This window comes from Cariama cristata, unplaced genomic scaffold (assembly GCF_000690535.1).
Source record: "Cariama cristata isolate BGI_N322 unplaced genomic scaffold, ASM69053v1 scaffold9226, whole genome shotgun sequence".
NCBI classification, from domain to species: domain Eukaryota; kingdom Metazoa; phylum Chordata; class Aves; order Cariamiformes; family Cariamidae; genus Cariama; species Cariama cristata.
The window spans coordinates 29334-49585 of NW_009621549.1; the positions used below are offsets into that span (position 1 = coordinate 29334).

At 33.7% G+C, this 20252-nt stretch overlaps 1 protein-coding gene across 1 annotated transcript in view; it reads left to right on the plus strand.

Moving 5' to 3' along the window:
* The window catches only part of KIF18A (kinesin family member 18A), a 42382-nt gene extending 28371 nt beyond the window's left edge, over positions 1-14011 (plus strand). Inside the window, exons 13-16 of the mRNA XM_009702006.1 lie at positions 8322-8802; positions 9314-9418; positions 11992-12113; positions 13863-14011. Of these exons, the coding sequence (XP_009700308.1) occupies positions 8322-8802; positions 9314-9418; positions 11992-12113; positions 13863-14011 (857 nt within the window). The remainder of the gene's footprint in view (positions 1-8321; positions 8803-9313; positions 9419-11991; positions 12114-13862) is intronic.
* The last annotated feature ends 6241 nt before the right edge of the window (positions 14012-20252 follow it).

Here is a 20252-nt window from a genome sequence, read left to right on the forward strand (position 1 = left end):
AGCAATGCTGTTCATTTCTTGTGATTTGATTCTTAATTTTCAAGTTATAAGTTAAGAGCAGTAATTTTTTAAAATCTCTCATTTAATATAAATATATGTCATCTTGTGTTAGTGTCTCAAGTTTCTTTTCTACCCTCTCCCCCAGATTATTTAGAAAAGTTAATTGGTGGCAACATAACATTTCTTTCATATGAAAAGCAAGTCTAGAGCATCTTGGAGGAAGAGAGTGTACTAGGTCTGCTGGTAACAAATGTGATGTATTGCTTTTGAACCTATATTAGCACATATTTGAAAAAAAATTTTCTGAGATAAAAATCCCTCTGAAAAAGTGTAAAGATGCTACTTATGTAGGCAACAGTAAGATTTATGAGGAAAATATAAATTCCTTTTCAGTATAAGCTTATGAAGTTAATAATTACATATCTTTTGTTAAACTCAAAAGTATCTAATGATGTATGTGTTATCCATATTTGGAAATTTCTAATTCATTAACAAGCTAAAAGTTGCTGTTTAGTCACTGTGCATTTAAGATAGTAGTGATGCAGAAAAACATCTGTACTTAAAGAAACTGCTGAATTCTGCATGTCAGAAAACATGAGGCACTAATGCAGAAACTTTTGTCATGACACTGTAACCTTTTATTGGCAGTCCTTTTAGAACCATGACATTGTTCAAATGCAAATGAATTGTTATTGGGTGTTTTCACATCAAAATTAAAATGCTTTAAGTCACATAAATAACTTTTCTGATTATAACTACTGTCCTCAAAAGGCTGAAGAAACCAAATAATTTCTGTAGAACAGGAAAAGCTGTGAAAGCAAGACCTTAACTTCTTATGGGTTTCTTTGGAATTAACTGCATTCCACTAGCTGATCCTGAAGAAGGAAGGCAAGCTAGTAATTGATGTGGAAAAAGAATCTAAAAAGATAAAGGGAAGGATAGCAAAGGTGAAAGGGCAGGGATTTTTAGTCTAGGTTTTGTTGAAATTCTCTTACAGGAAGAAGTTTTGAAAAATATATTGCAAGTGTGCTTACTTTATTGCGTTGAAGTAGTTTTGATATTTATTACCTTGTTATAAGATCCTTCTTTCTATCAGGAGTTTCAAAATACCAAAGAATTTCAGGTGAATTCCACTAATGCATAAGTCTTTATTTCTAGTGAAGATTTCTTCCTTGGAAAGGGTCTCCCTGTGTGTTAAATAATATCAAGTCATAATGGTAGAGGAAAAGATCAAGGTACTCTCTGGCCCTTTGTTCAACATCTATTTCTGTGGTCAAGTTGTCAAGATAGTCAATTCTTGTGCTTAAAAACTCTGCTTTTTAGAGAAAGCTAATTAAAGTTCATAAGCTTTGTCAGAGTACATGTAGCGCTTTGCTACAGGAATAGACCTCTATCTTTTGTTCCTTTAACCTTTGAAACCTTCTGTAGAATGTCTTGCTTTGAGAGTTTGAGAGTCAGAGATGTACGTTACTAGCTGACTGTTAATCGGCAACCTCATCCAACCAAGTAATATTGCTTATTCATTTGTATCTACAGCAGCGCTACCACGGGTACCAGAAATAGCTCTCAGAAAATTCACAATTTGTCCTAAGCTAATGTTCCTTGCTCTTCTGGTTTGTTTAGACAGTGCCATATTAACACAGCTGTACATGACAAGTAATTTGATCTAACAAACAATTGTTTTGTAGTGCATACTAACACACTCTACGTGTAATGATTCAAGGAGTATTTTGTAAAGATAATGGAGTATCTGAATCTTAAATTTCTAGTTGTGCTTATTTGATGTGGTTTTTCTCCTACCACTTCAGGATTTTTAAAATAAAATTAAATACCCTCAAATTTAATCTAAATGAAACATTTGAATTACCTTTTAATTTCAAGTTGTTCAAGTGAAAATAATTTTTAAATATTTACACAATATTAATTTATCCCACTGACTGTATTCACATTATATTTCTTAAAATACTGTTTTTCCTTGCTTATTTGATTTTGTTTCTTAAAACATAACTGCAAACACATTCTTTTCAGAACATCTTGCTTGCTTTTATTATGAAGCTTTAACCTGGGGATTCTGTAACATGTCTTAATCATACTTAGTCATACTTTTTGCTCTATATTAATAGAGAAGATATTTTTTAAACAATTGTTTCATCAATGTATACTCCTATTTTCAAACGTCTACCCATACTAACTATATTCTGACTTTAATTAAAATTAGAATTGTTGTTTCATAGAGAAAATGCTGGGTTTTCCACTATCATTTTTGTTTACATGTGTTAAAAATTTAGATTAAGCTTGTGTGTATGCTTCATGAAACCATAAATGTACAACGTCATGAACAATTCAACTATTTGTATCAAGGAAAGCAGAAGTGATGAAAACAATATAAGTTCATCTAAAAATGTATTCAGGCCCCCATTCTTGGGTCTTGGTTAATGGAGAGCCATACAGTATTCATAGAGTAAGGACTGATGGGTGGAGAGCTCTGACTGGTATTTGCAAGTATTTCTGTGAATGGGAAAGTTGTTGGCATTGTTTCAGGCATCCCATTTCCGGAAGCCTTACTGTACATTACCATTGAGAGAATCGAATTGATTTACAGGAAAAAAAAAAAAAACATGCATCCATTACTTCCACTTGTCACAAGCATCTGAAAGTAACATCAATTCATTATTTTGCACGGCAGGAAAAATTGGGGTGTAGATGTATATAGTAAAAGACTTGATTAAAAGAAGGAAAAGCATGCGTCTTGCATATAGGAAAGATTTTTCTTATATTAAGCAGCTCTTTGCACACTGTCCTATATGACTTTAGTTTTTTTTCTCATGCTGTGTAAAAGAGTACACCTGTGCACTGGGACTCAGAAGAATGCAACCTGGTTTTGGGCCTTTTTCAGTTCGCAGCTGTTGTTTGCGAAACTGTTGTGAAACTGACCATTACAGTTGAAGCATTTGGGTCACATGAATATTAAATAGTTGAAATGCATTTACTAAACCATATTTGCAATTTGGAATTCCATGAGTCAGTTGTTAAAAGAATGAAAATGTATGATTAGTATTGTAATTGGATCAATCATTGGTAGCCCAGAAATGTTTATTGAAATGAATACATTAATATTTGATTTCACTTTAGCAGAACAACCTGTTAGACTTAATTTAGCACAGTTTCCAGAAATAATCCCCTTATGCATATATTAACATGAGTTCCAGAAGAAGAGAAGTCTTGGCCATTATTTTGTCCCAAATATCAATTAGAACTAAACCAATTCATCAGAGTCGTTTTGTCATGAACTCTACTCACTTTTGCTGTGACTCATGTTTCACAAATACTGCATTCTGCTTTTCGTATTAACTCACAGGGCTGTAAATATCTAATATTATGTTTCTCTCCTGATAAATTAGTTCCAAATCATCTTTTGGGACAAATAATGCAACAAACTAATGACCAAAACCACCTCATATGGTTTGTTGGAGGGTGGTTGGTCAGTGGTAGATGACTTTTCATCTGAAGTGAATCTCTTCAGAAAAATCATATCTAAAAGAATTCTGACAGTAATATTTCATAATCATAGGCCTGAAATTAAAGATTAGCAAATATGTCATCTATTCTTTAAAATATATTTGGAATAATGCTTATTTTTAAAGAGAAGCATTGCAGCTGAAAGCTACTAGCTCAGGAAATACGGCTTCTACATTTTTCTTTTAAGCAACTCCATTGGGTTAACTGCAAATGTTTCTGAAAAGTATGTAGTGATTCATTTTTGTATATGAAATAAAAAGTAAACTTAATATGACTGAATCATGATGATCATTCTGATGCAAAAGATTGAACTGGCCATAAAATGTGAAGCAAATACAAACCATAAACATTGTAATTTCCTTGCCATTATTATTTCCTTGCCTTTCCTTGCCTCCAAACCTTATTAGGTTTGGAGGTTTTCTTTAGAGTTGGAATGTGTTTTGTCTTTCAGTAGAAAAGTAATGATAAGACTTAATGATTAGCATTAGACATCCATTCACGAACTATTTAGATTTGTTCTTTAAGGAAATATGAATAGCCATACTTGGTCCACCACTATGTCGTCTTCAGTACTCTGTATTTAGTAGTTGCCAGTAACACGCTCCTAAGACAGACAGTGATAACAGGACAAATCTAGAGTCAGCTGACTTGCAGTTTCCAGTTCCAATGCAATGGGAAATCCCATTGAACACATCACATGTAAAAATTGCCAGTATATATCTTCTAAGTTTGTCAAATCTGTATTTTGTAACCCATTTATACTTAGGGGATTTGCCACAGCATGCTGCAGCAAATTCAACAGTATAATTGTTCTGTGGGAGGTAAGTATTGCTCTTAGTGTTAAAATTAGTATACGTGATATGAATGGGGTATCTACTGTTTGTTATTGCAAGAAATAAGATAATTCCTTATTAACCTCATCTGTGATATCTTATTAGTGTATTATATGTTATCACGGTTGTTCCTAACTAGGAATGTACTGTTGTCTCGATTTTCTGTGTTTACTCATTGGAATATTTAGGCAATAGGGTAAAACATGTGCTAAAAACACAACATACATACATCCTACCTACAATGTCATGTTAAAACTGAGTATCCTGGGAGAAAGCATTGCCTAAAATTGTCATACAAATACTTTGATTTTAGTAGGCATGACCTGCTATGAAATGAAATGAATGTCTCTTCTGCCTTGCTTTAATACTGCACATTCATATTTGCCACTTAAATGTTTTAATCCAGAACAAATGTCCTTTGTTCTGGGACTTTTTCTTTTTCCCTTCTTGAATAGGATATAGGGGAACTAGTTCTCCCTAGTTTTAGCTGTCCCGTTGCAATGTAAGCCACGTAGTGACAGATGACCACAGTTTCTAAAATTGTTTGCTGAAATATTCAGTGCTTGTTTAGATGAAATTATGCTAAAAATGTATGAATTTAGTATTTAGGAAAGACAAGGTATGGTGTTTCAGCTTGAGGCATATTACTTTTGTGTCAGCTTGTGATACTAAATTTTCTCTTTCAATAAGAATTTTTATATATATAAATCTTGAAGTATGCCTGTGAATATCAATGTTTTAAATAATGTTGAGTAGCCTTGGAAGTATTTCAAAATAGGTTCTCAAAAAAAAAATTTTTTTTTTTTTTTTTTTAAGGAGAAACAATTGATATCATGACCATTTGAAGTCATCTGAAATCCATAGGAGTAGTGGTTTTGTAGCAGCTGTTGTCTCAGCCCATTTTATTTAAACTTCTCAATGGCAGCTATTAAAAACACCTGCAAAAAATTAGCAACTGGCTTCAGTATCTTGCTTCCTATTAAGACAGGAATAAAACCACTGGCATTCCTTTATTTTGTGCATTTAAATGTTTTTCTTTCTGTATTTATGCTTACTTTACATCATAACTGTTTGGAGCTGTATATGGTATAATGGCAAAGTAACATGGAATTGGGGTGTTGGGGTTGGTTTTTATTTGTCACATCATATTTGGTTTATGTTATTTAGAGAAACCAAGTTAAATATGTTGCTGGTGATGTTTTTGTTTACTTCTTTACTGTGTTAGGAGCAACTAAATGCTTTCACAAAAAACTATGAGAAGGGACTACTTCTTGAATATTTCATATACTTTCCAATACTTAACTGGCAAGAAAAGCTAGTTTTGTTTTAATTTCATATTACAATGAGTTTCATTCCAGAAATAAATAGATTTTTAAAATAGGTCTGGCTTTTTACTAATGGCTTATATTTGCCCTATATAGAATTGCTGCAACTGTCTTTTTATTTATATACTTGTATTACAGTATGAAATACTGTTCATTATGTTGAAATTCAACAAATTATTAATGTTGGCAATACTTTTGTATTCTTTACCTATTTAGTTCATAGTTTAAATGCTTGCATTTACAGTTAATTTAAAAATGCTTCCAGTATTTATTCCTGAAGAAGCTTCTAAAACTTGGCACTCTCACCAAAATGTTTCTCCATCAGACTTCCTTCCTAGTAACTTTAGGACATTAGCAAAACCTCAGTGTCTTACAGTAAGCAAACTTTCTGAAACTGGAACCTCCCTATTCTAATGTAACAGCAGGCAAATAGATTTCTAACCATTCTTTTTCCCGAAACACACACTTTCAGATGGATATAAGCAAGAGGAAAACGTAATAAATTAATATTTTAAAATGTGTCCAGAAATGTTTAATGGATAATTATTTCAAACACTAGATTGGAATCCTTAGATAAAGCTTATTCTTGTATTCAAGAATATAAGCTCTCAAAGAAGTCTTTAAAAGAAAGTTTTGGCCTCAATTTTTGGTTGTGATCACTAGGAATTTTTTTTTCTTGAAAGAAAGAAATGTTGGTCTTTTACATAGAAGAATAATATTGTACTCATTAAACCAAAATTAAAGAGCAAGCTCATTGTTGATAGTGTCACAGAGTACATATTGAAAATGGTTCATAAATAAGTTTTTTGCTTGTTACCAACAAAATCTTAAAGTCTTGGAGAAAAATGTCGTTATTGAAATAGGCCTATATTATTTCTGGTGGAGGTAAAAATTGGGGAACACAGGCCCTGTTTCACTACCTTTTCCATTTCACTGCTTATGGAGAATAGTCTGAATTACCTTAATGTTTAGATTACAATCAAACTACTGTGTCTCAACAACCTGCTGCACTTCACCTGGTAAATGCTGACCATGAATTAGACTAAGATTAGGTATGAGAAAATAATATATTTTTCATTTTAACAAAAAAAAAATTTACATATATATAGCAAACTGAACTGTACATGGGCACAGACACATACACAAATTCAGTTATTTCATGTCAAGTAGTCATTTAGTCATTTCAGGCCTGAGTTTACTGTGCTTGTGTTTCTTCAAAGCTGAAAACAGCATAATAGAATTGTAATTGTTCATGATATTGTCTAAGCATATTTTCCCATAGGCAGTTTATCTTAAATTAACCTGCTTTTATTGTTTATGCATTGTTGGATAAGATGTTGCATATTTATTGAACTGTAAGAGTTTAAACATTGTTTTTTTCTGAAACTGAGCCCTTGATTGCGGAATAAGTGTTTGCTTTGTTTTTTCAATGGTTTCATTATTGAGCTAAGTTCTGGCAACATAGAATAGATTTGTGGCCTATACATTAGCATCTAATTTACTTGCTACTTGTACACACCTTGGTACTACCCATTCCATCCTTCCAGAACAGGTCTAGGTCTCATGGTGGTCTTTAAATCTTCCTGTCTCCTCACCGCTCTAATTTATATCTTCTAATTGGGCATCATCTTGTGTAGCTGGGCATAAGGCATCCATCATATGGTATGTCGAGTCCCAAAATGTGTACAAAAAAATAGTGCTGAGATTGTCTGTCTTTCATCCTTTGACAGCTTTTCTTCAATGAGGCTGTTATTTGGGCCTTTTCCCCAAGACATCTGATTTCTGGCGGTAACTGGAGAATTGGCATTCTTAAAGCTTCTTGCCTGTGGCAAGTTGGGTTGCAACTGGGCAATGAGGTCAAAATTAAATGGGGGCTGAGAAGTGATGAACTGTCAGAGGGAAGACTACAATCATTTAAGCTTTGCTTTTTGTAAGAAATCAAACTGGGAGGGGGTATGGAATAATGCAATATGTGTATGTATTTGATCAATTTTACTCCTCTTCAAAGAATTTTTATTGAACAGCAAAAATGCTGTAGGTATTTAACCCATGAGAGAGAACTAAAGAAGCATGCAGACTGAGGAGTTCAAACTAACTTTCTTACTCTGAGGCAAAAAGAAAATGGAATTTTAGAAGAAATAAATATTTATCAACACTGTTACATGAATACTATAGTTAATTCCCGAGTAACTTGCAGCACATTAAAAAGCAGGAGCTCTCTTTACAATTTAGTGTATGTGATGACTGTGATCAGGAGGCAACTGTAGATTACTTTGACAGTACAATCTTAAATTAAGAATTGTGTCATGATAATGCGATTATTTTCAATAATTTTACTCTTCCATTCCCTGTTGTCATGTGTCATGTCTTACTTGTGATTACTTGTAATATGTCCGGGATTAACTATATCAGCCTATGCATATTTATAATACTTTGAGTGCCACAGAACAAATACTACCATCTGGACAATGCTGCAATATAAATACTTTCAGTTATATAATCAAATTAATATGTAAATGAAATAATTAGTATTTGTAATATTTCTGCTAATAAACATATTTCAGCAGGGAAGAGGAGGGAAAAAGCAAGATTTAAGTAGTAAATATAGGTAAACGTGCTAACTATTGTTGCCTATGTTGCACAGGTACAACTTTTGGTACACCGTCACAAGAAATGAATAAAAATACACAACAAATAGTAGAATATGCAGTACCACCACAGAAAAGAACTAGGCGGAAGCTAATGGACTCTCCAGTCACCGCTCAAAGTCCTGCTGCATCCAAGCGCTCTACTCTTCATCTGGAGGATTCTCTTACCAGGGAGGTCCACCCTATTGTGTATACACCAGAATTTTGCAGAAAGCCAGCACAAAGCAGCTATACGCAGACTGTGGTAAAGAAAGCTTTACACCTTGCAGGCCTTCAGGAAGCCAATGCATGTAATATGGATATGCCAGTGAAAAAGGCGAATATTATGGACTCTACATGTGATATAATCCCAGAGTGCGATGAAGCTGACATGAACTCAACAGTAATTCTCTATGAAGGGACAGGTGAAACAACTGAAATGTCTGCTGTCTCATCCATGAAGCAGTCACAGCCGTGCAGCAACAGCATTCTGCAAAGGTATTTTGCATTTATATGGGCAATGAATATTGCCCAAACAATTTAATCCAGTTTATCTTTACAGCTGCATTTTTCCATTGATGTCAGTTTTATTTGTAAACCCAACATTTTGAAAATCAAACCCTCAATTTTGATCAGCGTCATGCTATTATTTGAAATCAGTGGTGTGTTAGTGACAACTGATTAAGTTGAAAGCTTATCCTGTTTTACAAGTTATCTGCAGAAAAGAAAATACAGCATTTCTGAAATTGTTTTGATGCCTCAGGCAAGTTACTTTCTCTAAGCCTTACTTTTCCTGTCTGTAAAATGGGTACTTTAACCTCTTTGACATTGAGAGATGCTCTTGTTAAAGCTGCCATATATGTGTGAAGTCCTGAAAAGCTGCCTCAAGCAATATTATTGAACCAAATTCCTGGTATTGTTTTTCAACTTAACATATATTTATTTACTGCTAAGAAAAATTTCACTGGACCAGAATAGATTTTACAAAAATATAATTCTTTCATTTCAGACTTGATCTCTCTTCCCTAAAAGACCAAAATCCTACTTCAGTACTTGAGAAGCCCTCATATATGGCAATGACTTCTGCTGCTGAGAGAAAAAGAAAGGTATTAAGGTAAGATTAAACCCACTCTTCTATACAAATGAGTTTGTATTAATTTCTTATGTTCTCACTTCAGTTTTGGTATTATATTTCAAATCTGAAAACCTCTTTAAGTCATCTACACCTACATATAAGATGTTCTGACTTAAATATGTTTGACAATTCAATTTTATTTTTTTTTTCCTGGCAAGTTGAGTAGAATGGTTTTTTTACTCTTGGTTTAGGAACTTCTGTTGTTTTAATAAGTACAAACTAATATCGTGTCTCCTGTATCTGCTGTCTACTTAAAATAGAAAGATGACACATAATTCTGAAAAGAGAAATTCCATCATCAATTTAAAAAATCTAATTTGTTTGAAAATGTTATGTCTTTGCTGGAACACATTAGAAACTACCAAAATAGAAAGCAAAGAAAATGCTTAACAATGCTTATGTGGCCAGAGCCTTTGTTTTTCTGATAATTCATTTCCAGTCTCAGTTATTATGACTTCATTCTTGTGGTCTGCTCTGGGAAGAACTCCCATTTTGTCACTTCTGTTTTATGACCCTGAAAGAGGCTTGTTAGGAGCAGCAGAAAAGCTGAAACTGAATGGATGCTAAGTGGAATTCTACTTTTTTGTTTGTTTTTGTTAATGTGTTTAAGAATTAGCTATCAGGTCAGTATTAATGAAACAGCTTTTTTTTTTTTTTTTTTCCCCTTCTTGTCCCCTCCGCAAAAACTGGTACAATCTTTTTTTTTAAAATTATATGAGTCACCTATTGCTAGACGGTGAGTAGAGCTGGCACCTCATAGGTCTTCTAAAGAATGTTTCAAGACTGTTGGAACAAGTTCTATAGACAGATGACAGAATGTGAAAGAAACTTAAGCAATTATTTGGTTTATTAGCATCTTTGAGATAGAAAATCGTCCTAGAGGATCACAGATTTCCCTGATCCAATTTCATGTTCCTGTTATAATTGGTATTATTCTAAACTATTTTGCTAGGATGGCTTTAGAATGAAAAAAGAGGCACATTCACATTTTCAATTTTTCAAATAGTTGATTATGAATTTAGCAAAATAAATCACCTGCTTTCTGAAACTGAGCTAGTTTTCTAGATGCTCTTTAGGGAGAGATATGGGAACTTTTGAAGCATGATTTATCTTATCTTAAGGTAAATGTTCTAAGACAGACTTTAGGAGTACTTTTTCTGTAATAACTGTGTAATGATTTCCAAACTTATGTATGCTTATCTTTTACCAAAAGAATAGCTCTTTTATCTCATTCCTTATGTTTTAAACATCTATTTCCCAGTTTCCAAGTTAGACTAACACTATAGGAAAATCCCACAACTCTTATTCCTTCTTTGGGGATTATTTCTTCTGCCTTACATTGTAAACTGTCTGTAAACCAAAATTCTTTATGATTTTGTCTAGCAGTTGGTGATTAACAGAAGGAATGAAAGGTTCTTATTTGTGAAGGAGGAAAGGAATATGCTCTTACTTTTCAGATAGCACCTGCTTTCTTTTCTCTTCTTTACTTTTTCCCCTTTTTCTCTCCCATGCTTTTCCTGCTTGAAGTAGTTCAGTCGTTCATCTCCTGCTGACATTAGAATAAAAGTATAAATTTCAGACGTATTCTCTACATTAGAAATATAATTTGAAACAGTTGTATTGCTAGGACAAGGGATAAGACACAAGTCATAATACAGAGGCTGCTTTTACTAAATAGCATTACATTCTTATTGGCCTAAGTTCTCTTCAAAGAAGTGTGCATGAATAGATCCTAGGACTGGCACAATGCAGGTCTTAGTCTTTACTGCTTGCTATATATCTTCATGTAGGCAGAAAATTATTATTAAGAAAACTAGTGTAAGTTAGGGAACCATAAAGTGGTAATAATTCAGTATCATTAAAGGAATGGTAAAGCATACAAAACTTGGGACGTAAACAGAATTAGCTTGTTTATGAGGCTGTCTTAGAGAGTGGAACCAGGGAAGTTACTGAGGCAAGTGTAAAAGGGTGAGATCAAATAGGTTCATGATTTCCACTGTAGATCTTAAGACCATCACGTAAAAGGCTATAAAATACAGAGATTTTGACTTAATGAATTTGAAGCTATAACAGCTTTCTTGCTGCTTAGCTACAAAGTATTGTCTGCTATGAAGCCATCCCCTCCGACTGTCTTGGAGGCTGTAGAAAAATTATTGTAGCAATAAAAAATATGATTTGTTCAATAAACACAGCTTGGTCATTTCAAGGATTTGATACATGCGTTAAGATTATTTCTTAGTATAATTTGTATGTGGTGACCATAAAACTGCCTTCTGTGGTTTCCAAAAAAACTGTGGCATATTGATCTGCTTTTTAACATAAGTGGCAATATTAGTTCGTATTTTCACAGTTGAAATAGTCTTGTAAATTTTTAAAAAGGAAAAAGGGGAATAACGTCCATATATGTACATCATAAATAAATTAGTTTATTCTTTGCATTCTGTTATGAACTACCAATACTGGGTAATATCATTTCATGTATTTCTGTATTGCAAGGTCTAAACTACTGTAAAGTAGCTTAATCACTTTACTGAAAGCATACTCTTTTCCAGCTCTTTTTCCAATTCTACATCAAACACTGGGTTAGGCAGCCTACAAGACCCTGTTTCTGCAAAACGCATTCGACAAGAGGTCTTGTTAAGCCATAGAGCTTTGCAAGTACCCAAAATGGCAGGTAAGTGTCAAAACTTGAATGTATGATACTTTAACTGTGTTTGTACAGGAGGTCCAAAACGAAGGTTGATACTTAAGGTTTTGTCAATTTAATAGCATGTGTTGCAGTGATCAGTATGCTTGAGCCATTGGTTTGAATAATATATCCATTCATTAAAAAAAATATACCTGATTATCTAACCAGTTATCTAGATGAGATCCAATCAAAGCTCAATATTACTACAAGCTTCTTGGGAAAACCTTTTCCTAAGAGTCAAGGTCTTCCACCAAAAACTGTTTGTGTACTTGTTGAGAAATTTGGGCAACTTTACCAATTTTATCTTTGCCACATGTGGTTTATCAAGAAATAAAATCCTCTGATAATTTCCGTACCTGTTTTTAACTGCTTGTTTTGTTTTATAACACTGCACTGATTTGGTTTTACAGATGTGTGTTTTTTCAGAGATTTATTAGTTAAACTTTGGAGCTATTTTAATCCAACACAATAGCTGAGGAAAAATTATTATAAAGCAATATTTAGGAATGACTTTGCTTCTAACAGATTGCTGATAATAATACTATCAGGTGGTATTCTGTGAAAGTCTGCTGCAATTACATGGCTTCTGTCCAAGGTATATAAATGTTTACTGTTACAAAATCAGTAACAAATAATTTTTTCAGTAGATGTGTACAAAGGTCTTTTGTTCACAACTTTCCAAAAACCTCTGCCTTTCCTAGTGCATGGCACTAAGTTGCTTGGCACCTGCAGTAGATTTTATTGCACTAAATCCTTACAATTTTCCTTTTCTATCTACATGCTTGTCTGCTTTTCCTCTCTGTCTTCAGGAATACAGTTGATGATCTTTCCTAGTGCAACTTCTTGGGCAGTTTAGAGGAAATCAAAGATTGTTTACAGTTTTAGTCTACTGTTCTTATGAAATAGTCTAATTGTGTAGATTTTCCCAATGGCATAGGCAATACACCAGTTTTACAGCACATGTGTTTTTATCTAAGAACTGATGTAAGGGAACAAGTACATATAAATATGTATTATTCTACATTCTTGAGAAATGTTGAGGTTCTATTACAACAAACATTCTGAAAAGTGCAAATCTGAGGCTAAATGTTATGTCTAACCAGTAGTTACTTATTTAGCAATGTGCATACACAGTTACATCAGTATTGATTTCTACTACTAAAGACTGGGTTATGAAGTTACCAAAATCAATCACTGCTGTGGTATTATGAAGAAACTATGTAATGAAGCACCACATTCTGAAATAAAGAATATATTTTTGATTCTTCAAAGTTTAACTGAATGTAAAATACATTTTGGTTTGAAAAGCATGCATTACAAGACAAGAATTAAATTTGACTGAATCCCTAAGAGAAAGAGCTGCTTTCGGATTAAATAGACAAAACTTTCTCTAATGACATAGTGATTATTTTTCAATACTGTTCTATAATAACAAGGATTACTAAAATTTTCACAAATTTCTACATTTTTATCTAGACCACTGTGCCTTTTTAATAGCATCTCCTGTCAATTGAGGGTCTAATCATTAGACTTTCTAGGCAATTAGCACATGGGATTACTGAGCTGAGAGTGATTACGATTTTTGCACATCAAAATTAGGCTTTCAATAAGGACAAGAAATGTGTGTAAAAATCCTTAGACATGCTCTGAAAAGGATATCCAGGTAGGCCAAATTCTGCTTATGTTTATTGAATTAATGTCTCCTATTTGTAATGACATTTCTTTCTTCACTAGGAATTAAAACGAGGAGCTGGAAGCAAGCACAGGATGTACCAGGAAACCTAGTTAGAAGCCTTTCTGAAGGAAACGTAGCATTGGGTGTTAAATCAAGGACATCAAAAAATCTTTTACTCCGTGTTTGTAAGAAAAAAAATAGGATTTAGTTCTGAGTTCATCCATATTTCAAGCAGGATTGATGGATAGCAAATGAGAACAGAGTGACTTTTGTTTTTTCTCTTGTGAATTGTTTTGTGTTAAAGATGTCTCTCTCAGTAATGCATGATTTCAGAAAGAGCCGCTTTTTGGAAATATGAGGATTTTGTTAAATTCTAAAATAAAATAAGTTCTTTTTTTCTCTTCTGTTAAAGGTTACAAATGTCTCTTCTATATTAACAAATTAATAAAAAATTTCATTTGGAGTTGGGAATGGAGAAGTGTACAGTATACATTTTGCCATAATCTCTGTGACCATTTCCTGTGTTTATGACTAACAGATTAATAGTTCAGACAATGCAAGTCTTTAAGGGGATCAGTGGTGCTGTAAGTTTTAGATGCTACTTTAAATTGCTTACCTATAGTCAGTCTTAATTTTCTAATGAGAATGTAGTGATACAAAAGTTAGAAAAATTTGTTTTGACCTGCTAAATTTATTTTCACTGAAACTTCCTAATGTTAAAATTGTTTTTGATTTGGAAGCAAGTCAAACAGATGTTAATATTAAAATGCGTTCATGCTTAGCATTAGGATGCCAGTTTATTCTTAGATATGTTGTCATGGATAGATACTACCAATGTAGTACCAGGAGACAAAAATATTTACAAAAATTATTTTTAAAGAAGTATTATATCTAAATTTTTTAACCCTTCTATTTTTAGTCTGCTACTTGGTTGTAAATGTTCCTGGTTTGGTTTTCAGGTTTTTAATTCAGTTGTAAATAGGATAATTATGTTAATTACTCTGAATAAATTTTTAGTTTTAATAAGAGCTATATAATGTGAATTAAACTTCTAGAATAAAACTTACTTTTTTACCTCTTTTCTATTATGAAAAATGAATTTTGACAAGTATTGTTGTACATGGAGTTCATATTGTATCTTCTGATAAATTATTAATATTCAGAGACAAGGTAGTTACGTATAGTTGTATTGTAGCCTTGACAGCCTGCCCACCGTTAGGAACATTGTTCCAGTGTGTTTGGTCTGTGCAAATGTAAGCGTGTATGTGAATTTCCCCAAACTAAGGAGGACTATAGGAAGAAGTCCTGTAACTAGTTCCAGTGGTGTCAAACGACTCTCTGAAGCAAGGAGCTTGCAGCCGAATAAGTTAAGCAACACGAAGTATGCTGCAGAAGGATGTTCTGGCTTTCAGAGATAGTAATAGCCTCAAAAGAGCTTCACAGGTTGTTACTATTATTATTCTGTCACACCTCTTCCTGTGATAGCAGAGAACTGGACTCCATGATCAAATAGCTTTTATCAGATTTGTTCCTAAAATAGTTTCAGTATTCTGAACGTTTATAGTTATACACATTTATTTTTGTTCTCTATAGTCTTTGATATTGAGACAAACTAATATAAACCTTCTTCCCAGTTATATCTCCCCCTAGCTATCGAATGTTGACATGTTTATTCTTGACACATTGGAGGGGCATTTTTCAGAAGGCTTCTGAAGAAGGAAATGGTAACTGCCTGTATAAGCTTACAGGACCACTTGTTGGAGGAGCAGACAACATTGCAGAGGCTGACTTCGTCAGGGAAGTTCAAAGAGGAAAGAATGATTCCTTGAGAAATAGGCATTGCTAGTAAAAATAATGAGATGAGAAAAATTGCACACCTCCTACTTGCATTCTAAAGGTGATAGAGTTGTGGTGAGCATTGGGTCACGCTGATAGCGTAACGAGAACAGAAAATATTGGCTATGGAAAAGGCTTTTATGAACAAAGTTCTAAACATCAGAAAAGCCTAAAAACTAGAATTTGGGACTTGACCACATCTCGACAAGGTGATATAAGTAATTTCAGTAGAATGAAGAAGGGGGAAGAATCATTTTACTATTTCTCTATCATGATAAACAACAAGATGTTGGAATTAATTTTAACTTCTTATGATTTTGACACCTGGTACAGCTAAAATTGTAGAGACTGTACACTTTTGATTTATAGATTTTCTTTCAAATTCTTGGTGTTTAATATAAAATGTGCACAGGAAGCTGCTTTTGTTCGTACTGCTTCACATCTGCAAGAGGCATGCCGGGCTTTGCTTATAGATATAGTTGTAATATGCGTTGCTCTTGTGGCATATAAGGCTTATACATAAATGTTCCTAGCAATTTTGAAAGGTTTTTAGGTGAGCTTGTGCATGCAACATTTTGATACTCAGTCAAAACATAGAACTGATGAGATCTTGTCTCTTCTTAATGTGTTTTGCATACCCCTGAGTGGACTTGCAACACTTCTAGGGACTTTAAAAAAAAAACAAAACACATAAGTGTGTTGAAAATTAGCACACTGAGATAAGTGACTCCTGTTCCTATCTGCTAACTAGATGTTGATTAGAAGTTTGTTAGCTAGGTGTGTATTTTACTATTTATAACTAGCATTAATTAAATGTTTTCAGAAATTATAACAGATTGAAGTAGGATTTTCATATTTCAGATTGCTGTTGATTAATATTGTGCACTTATTTTGTTACATGCTATAAACACATCTAAGACTTCATAAGCAGAAGGTGCTTCAGAGCACATTCCACACACAGTGCTGGTACAGAACTTCCTAGTACCTAATAAATTTTTTGTCAGATTGCCAGTTTCTTAGGTAGAGAGCAAACAGTAGTTGGGAAGCAGAGGAGGTAGGATATAACTCATTTTATTTTCTTGACAATCTACATTACTTGTTACCTGTTGGCATGCCTTTACAAATTAATAGCATTTATCTGAAGCATACATTTAATTGATTTCACTCTGTTGTACCACGCAGTGTTAAATCATGCCAGATGGCATGTAACAGAATATTGCACAACATAACGTGACTCAGGCTGAATCAAGAATTCAAATTATTTGGGTCAATTTAATCTTGTTTAGTGTAAAAAAAAGGAAAAAAAAAGATAGTAGTTTTAAAATAAATTCACTTGAGGAAAATGTAGTGCTTCTTAACTATTCTGGAGTCTGACATCTTGGATACCTAATACTCCATAGGTACTGAGTGAATCATACTTGCTGTGTGAGACGCATGACAACTTAATGTATGTTTGGGCATATAAATGGCAATAGGAGTACTGATTTTGGCTCATCTGCTTTCTTATTTAATCTAGATGCCTAGTTTACTTAAATATTAGCCTGAGTCAGAAATTTAGGTGTAATGTTCATGGTTCTGTCTAATTAATAGAACATTCATGAGATCAATGCTGCATATCAGCATTGTGGAAAGCAGCCCCTCATGCACAGATGTCTTATTTTAGTGTTTTGAAAGGTTCATATGCTAATTTATCAGAGTATAAAACTCTCAGAAAATCTGTAGAGCGATAAATAGCAATGAAGTGATATATAGTGTATTTTGGAGAAGGGTGAGAAGAAAAATACTTTGTAACATTAATTCTTTGTAAAAGTTTCTTTCTCTTTAGAATATTTCTGACTATATTTTGCAATACAAATCTCAAACCTATTTTTAAAATAAGAGGAGGTACAAATGTCATTGCCATAACACCCTCTGTGTGTAATTGGATGTGAATAGTATTGGCTTTAATATGGTAATCTTCATGTTAGTGTTGTAAATGCCCTTGCATAGCTCAAAGGGGCTTGTAAAATATTCAGTATTGAAATTATTATTGCTCTTTCCACCAAACCAAAGCACTCATGAAACCCTCAATGCCTAAAAATATTGGTGTACACCCAGAGGTGTGTTGTCCAGGCATTCTTAGCCAAAAAAGTTTCCTTTTCCTATGGTCTACATCATGAATATGTCATACTCCGATATGTCTTATTTTTTCTTTTGAAAGTGATTGCAATCAACAGATACCCCTATGTTTTATGTCTAACTGCTATGTGTACTTGGTTGAACCCCTGTTAGTACAATCTGGGAGCCCTATAACCTCTTCTGGGTCCCTGGCCAGGCTTTCAGGGCAGCTTGCTATTAGCTTTTCAAAAAAGCTCATTGCAGATTGATTTACCAAGAGATCAACATTTCCCATAACCAAAATGGGCAGAGATTTTTCTGAAAAGCAATTTGTTGCAAGTGTAAAAAGGAGGTTAAAGATCTTGTCCTGCTGGGAAATTCTTAGGAAAACATACAAAGGCTGTAGGGAATAGTATGTACTGTGACTAGTTTACTTGCTTATTGTCGTTGCAGGAAAGTGAATTTATAGGAGCTATCTGAAGCATAGGCTTGGGAGGCTATGAATATTTCTTACTGGAGACAGAGTTGGGTACAGAAGAAATATATAGAAGGAGGAGAACAATGTTGTTGTCAGTAAGGCCATAGAGACTGAGCCATTTATATTGGACTCATTACACCTTCATACCTGTTTTGCGAAATATGGTTTTCATTACTAATTCCGCACAAGTAGCAAATATTTCAGTCGTTCCTTTTGACTAACTACCTTTAACCATTCATATGGGCCTACCTGGCTATGCTACTGCATATTTGTGCCAAGTGCCTAGGTATGTTGAAAGCCAATCATATCCATTGATCTTTGTAGAATTCTAACAAGCTTTTTTACTCTGATGGTAAACAGATTTGTGCAAACTTATATGCAGAGACACCTGTGGGTTTCTACAGGTTATATGAAATATTAAGTTTACATGCCCCAAAAAATCATATCTGCTGTCCTGTCAAGCTGGCAAAGCACAAGAACTTACTGGGTTATTCAGAAAAGTCATTTGTGGCAGTGGGAGAAGTTTCCATAGCAGCCTGAAGGTGATGAGGCATCTGCTCATTGGGACAAATATTTTGGGATATCCTCTACTGAAGCAGCTGAGTCTCTTGCACCTGCAAGTTTTGGTGCTTTTGCTGCAGAAGATAGCAGGTACTATTTGGAAGCCTGACAACATAATGCAAAAATAAAAATTTAAGTTAGCAGAGTGGTCCACCTTGAACATAATTTGGACTCCTCAGTAAGTTTTATTTCACTATGTCACTATGATTGGCTTTTTAAAAATGTGTGTCTGTAAACAGGCATGAAGAAACTACTTTTAATAACTAGGGAAAGTAAATGTTCTTAGAAAATTCATCCACTAGAAGTGTAAAATATGTAGTCTTCCCTGCAGAAAATTCCAAGAGCTGCTTTAATAGAGAGTAGATGTGTAATGGTAAATGGCCCATTTTATTTCTCTACTATGGAGTGCTCTTGGGAAAATTATTCCTGATTTCCCTGTTGCTTGAGGTTTAATTGTGCTATACATATTAAGTCTTAAGGTTTTATGTAGCATGACTATTGTACCTCTAAGTTCTACAAGGGAGTGATTGAATCTAACATTTATTAGAAGCTACAGTAGAGTAAATCAAACTTTAAAAGTGTTTAAAACAATTTTCATTTTGTGGTTTCAATTTTAGCCTACTTCATTGCTGGCATTGTTTTTAACTGAATACCTGTAGTTATATTTCACAACGTATTACAGTAAGATGACGAAAACAGTTTTCACAGCTAGCTGGCAAATGCACTTAGAGGCTACTGTACTTTGCATTTCATTGAAGCAGTTGGTTCATTTACTTAAACATTTCTTCAAAAAGAAAAGATACTCAGATAACTAACTTTGGATATCATAGTTCTGTATTCTGAAGGAGACTGGAAAACCAGTGAATGAGTTAACTATATGAATAACATGAAACATATTTGCAGTGAAATTCAATAGCTAAATTCCTGTTGTTCATCTCAACCTGCATCAGGACATAAGGGAAAACGGTCTTTATAAAGCAGAAAACACCATAGTAATTAGATACTTAACTGTGCGTAGGTAAGATACTGTCAGGAGGGACTATGATGCAGATTACATTTCCAGACACCAAAACGAATGTTTGACCTACCTAGACCTGAGCAGCGCATAGGTGATGCCTCAAAGTTTATCCATCGCGCTCTAATATGCTCGCATTCAACAGCCTCTGTAAGAGGAAAAAAAGCAAAGAAAAAAAGCCCAGAATAGTCAGTAGAGTATTTAACTGGGGAAAGGAAAACTAAAACTGAAGTAAATGTTTAAAAATAAAACGAAGGGGCAGATAAATGCTGAAGCTGTTCACCTAAGATACCTATCAAATCAGCCTTTGTGGAGAAGGCCAAATAAAAGAGATCCTTAGAAGTCAAAAGGTGTACCTTTCAATATTGGAAGTAAAGATGTGGAAGCTATGTTTATTTGAGGAAAAACAAAGAGAATTTTAAATACAAAAGTTGTAAAATCATTTGCTAAAAGTGAAAGTTA